Here is a 3891-nt window from a genome sequence, read left to right as displayed (position 1 = left end):
ATAATAATAATAATGATAATGATGATGATGCTGATGCTGATGATGATGATGGTGATGATGAGAAAAATAATGATAACATAATGATGATGATGCTAATAGAGATACTGTAATAAAAGCAGTAACAGCAATAATGGTAGTGATATAATAACGTAACCCTTGCTCCAGACGATGAAACAAAATAATACTAATTATCATTATGGTCGTAGGGATATTTGAACCCGAAATTGAGAAGGAATAAAAGGACGCGATATACAAGAATTCATTTACTGTAAGTCTTTCAAAATTCACAAAGTTTCCATGTGTTGGTAAATATCAGAATACAATGCAGAGCTTAGACGTTCTAGCAAAGATACGGTATGAGCAGATACCTATGGAGGTATGTATATTAGCCCCCCCCCCCCCATGAATTTTCAAAAAGACGCCATTTTCCTGATAGCGTATTCTGAACTTCCGCTCTTATGCTACAGGCTTAGAGTTTCGTAAACCAAGAAGAGAATACGATTTTGAATCTATCTGAAAGAAGACGCAAAGTTCTGGCCTACTTTGAATAGGTAAGATAGCATATAAAGTATACAACTCAACAGTTGACTTTGCAAGCATAATCCATAATATGCACTCGGAAGGGCCAGATAACTTCATTTACCTTGACAAAGCGCCAATGCTGACACATACTTAGACTTAATGGGTGTGCCCTTGTCTTGTCTCAGTCAGGCTGATACAGCGTTTTAAAAACAGAAATGACGTTTTGTTATGTTATGTTGGAAAAATCTGTAACTGGTTTTAGGAAGAAAACATGTTCTCAAGTATTTTCAACAAAATAATTTTTAATAAAACTACGGAGGAAATCTCTCTCTCTCTCTCTCTCTCTCTCTCTCTCTCTCTCTCTCTCTCTCTCTCACACACACACACACACACACACACACACACACACACACAAAAAAACACACATAATAGAACATTCAGCAAAACAATTTATATTAGTATCTTTTTATTAAAAGAGGTAAGATCTCCTGTTTTTTAGCCGTTGTTCAAGCGAGAATGAGCGAAGCAGACAGACCATCAGCAAGAAACTTGAACGTAATGTATCTCATACTGGTGGGAAGGGTCACAGGAGAAGCGGCGGGGGTACACACTATGGTAGGCTTCAAAAGACGAGGGAGGTGGGGAAGGATTACATGCAACTACACCACGATGCTACACAAACAAGCGCTCAAGTCAGTTGTGCCTAGTAATAACGAATAAGAGTAACAGCGACACAGGCAAAGAGAATGAGGGAAACTCGTCTACAGGTTGTGTAGCAGGCGGGGATGCAGCGATCGTTAAAATGCTCATACCCCTGGCCCAGCTCGCTCTGTGTATCGTACTGCTGGTGGCGTGGACTGCGCTGGTCAGCCACCGGCTCAGACCAGTGTCCGTTCTCAATAGCTAAGAATCTGTGGTTGCCTTCTTCGTCTCCTTCCATTTCATCTTCAATATCGCTGTGGACAGTGGTATTATGAATAGTTTGGAATAGCTGGGGATTTGGGAAAGCTCAGGGCAACTTTCACGTTGCAATGAAAGGTCTGGTTACGTACCACTTTTCTCTTTCTGCGACTGCCGAACAATACACAAGGCCATTTCACTACACTGACAATTTGGTCCTGAGATGATATTTCAAGACACAGAAATATAAGAAAAATACGAAGAAAAAAATGATGAAAAGAATTATAGTACTCATATCTCAGCCCTTGGTAAAAAGTTTAACATAACATTCATTCTTTTACTAAAAGCTTACAGAACAGAATGATGGAACCTAATAATAGAGACGAACACAACACTTTCGTCAAAAGCAGGTACAGAGCACCTTTCTTACGTGAACGAGTCTTTCCTTCAACAAAAAAACCCCATAAAGGCTAATCGGTAAGCTTTTAAATGCCCAATTCCATGTTATGTTTATATAAAATCAAATTCCCATACCAACTTTGAGCCCAAGAGATACGACTGAATACTCAAATCAGGTGATGAATCGATGTGAAGATAAACAACTCTGCAAGTGGGAGACTACATACTTTCACAAAACAAATTAGAGAACAACCCGGAGAGGTCAGAAGACATTTAGAACAACGTGAAATTATTACTGAGGAATATATTTCAATATGAGAGTATATTTTACAATCATTTATACAGAGAGGAAAACATGACATAAAAGTTTTCTCAGTCTTATAGAACACATGGACTGTAGAAAGTTTATATAGACGGCTAAGAGAATTAAAATGTAAGAGGTAAGAAGATGAACCTCCACCCCACCCCAAACCAGTAGTCCATATAGTATGAAATGAAAGAAACGCACAAGTGTTAATCGACAGTATAATGTGAAAATAAAGTGAAATAGAATGTAAACGTTTGTGATTTTGTACTTAAGACGATAATCACCATTTTGTTCTTGCTTAAAAAATTGAGTCAAAGTTTTTTTTTTCAATTTTTCTTAATCAGAAGGCAAAGTGCATCGTTCATGCATTTTTTGGGGATTAATATATACACGATATAGGATATGATTTACTTAATGGACTTCCAGAATATTCAATGCCTGTGCAAAGTAACTACAGGTATAAAGAGATAGATCTTTACATGAGTTACAGTGGAGTCCGCTTAAACCGAATACGGTTAATCCGAAAACAGTAGTAAACCGAAAACACCCACTTTTTTTTCTTTTTCTCTTTTTGTTCTATCTGAACAACCTCTATGAACCGAAAACCGGACAAAACCGAACAAAACCTGGGGGTCTCGCAGATTTCGGTTTGAGCGGACTCCACACTATACAGTATAATAACAATAGTTACAATGGGGACGGGATTTTCAAAAAGAAATAGAATTCGCAAATAAGTAGAGTCGTTACCTGTTGAAAGTTCCCTTGTCTCCTCTTCTTAAAGCGGATGTTTTGCCCTCATGACCGTGCCCTATTCCCTTCAGCAGCGAAGAGCTGGACGACGTTCTCAGAACTGAAGGGCGTGACGTGGCGCTCTGAGGTGTGGTCCGTGGGGAGGGGCTTCTCATCCGGGAGGGGCTTGGGGACTTGCACCTGGCTTGCTGACTAGACAGAGAGCTTTGGTTGTAGTTCCCGGGCGAGTTAGAAGAATTGCCATGAGACGATAACTGAGAGGGCGTGGTACGTCCACCCTGGGCGTTCCCAGACGACAGCGAAGAGCCCGCCCCCTGCCCGGTGACCCCTCCCCCTCGTCCTCCACTTTTGAGGGGCATCTGTCGGGATATGACGAGGGTGGGGCTCTTGCTACGGGACTGTGGAGAGGTGGAGCGTGCGTGGGGCGGGACCACATTGGAGGAGCGGCGCGGCGAGGTGGGCGTGTTAGGGGCGGGGCGATTGACGTTCTGACCTGGCATAGAGGCTCGTCTCTGTTGTCCCACAGACACCTTGTGGGCGATTGCAGGCTGGGCTGATCCTGCTCTGTGACCTGTGGGGAGACACGTGACGGATTATATATCTAACGTTGAACTGGTGCTATATTGGTTGACGGTCTACCGTGCTACGGTGATCTACCATAAGTCCCGCCCAGATCTGGGCGGTTTCTAGCGTAGTGTAAATCATGGTTACAACAGTGCTTGGGGAATTTAAACTAAAATCGGCGGCGTTACATAACTGCAGTGTGTGGTTGGGTGTTTGCTTTACTTTACGGTGTTGTTAAGGTCACAAACTGAAATTCTGTGGTGGTAAAGATATTGACTGGCAAGTAAGTTGTGACAGTAAGTGACCAGATGGGACTATTTCAAAGACACAAGGATAGCCCCCGCTCCACCCACACAACCACCTACACATTTGTGATATGGCCAATGCCAGTCAAAGGCCTATCTGCCAGAAACATCGTGGCAGACCTTCGACTTGGCTGGCACCGTTTA

General features: G+C 42.3%; 1 protein-coding gene across 1 annotated transcript in view; it reads right to left on the bottom strand.

Annotated features, from left to right (window-relative positions):
* The window catches only part of LOC101848834 (mucin-5AC), a gene marked incomplete at its 5' end in the record, with an annotated part of 41099 nt that extends 37650 nt beyond the window's left edge, over positions 1-3449 (bottom strand). Inside the window, 2 exon segments of the mRNA XM_013085679.2 lie at positions 1335-1478; positions 2876-3449. Coding sequence (XP_012941133.1) covers positions 1335-1478; positions 2876-3449 — 718 coding nt within the window.
* Between the last annotated feature and the right edge of the window lie 442 nt (positions 3450-3891).

The sequence above is a fragment of the Aplysia californica genome, unplaced genomic scaffold (assembly GCF_000002075.1).
Source record: "Aplysia californica isolate F4 #8 unplaced genomic scaffold, AplCal3.0 scaffold00397, whole genome shotgun sequence".
In the NCBI taxonomy this organism is placed as follows: domain Eukaryota; kingdom Metazoa; phylum Mollusca; class Gastropoda; order Aplysiida; family Aplysiidae; genus Aplysia; species Aplysia californica.
This window is presented reverse-complemented; position numbering and strand designations above follow the sequence as displayed.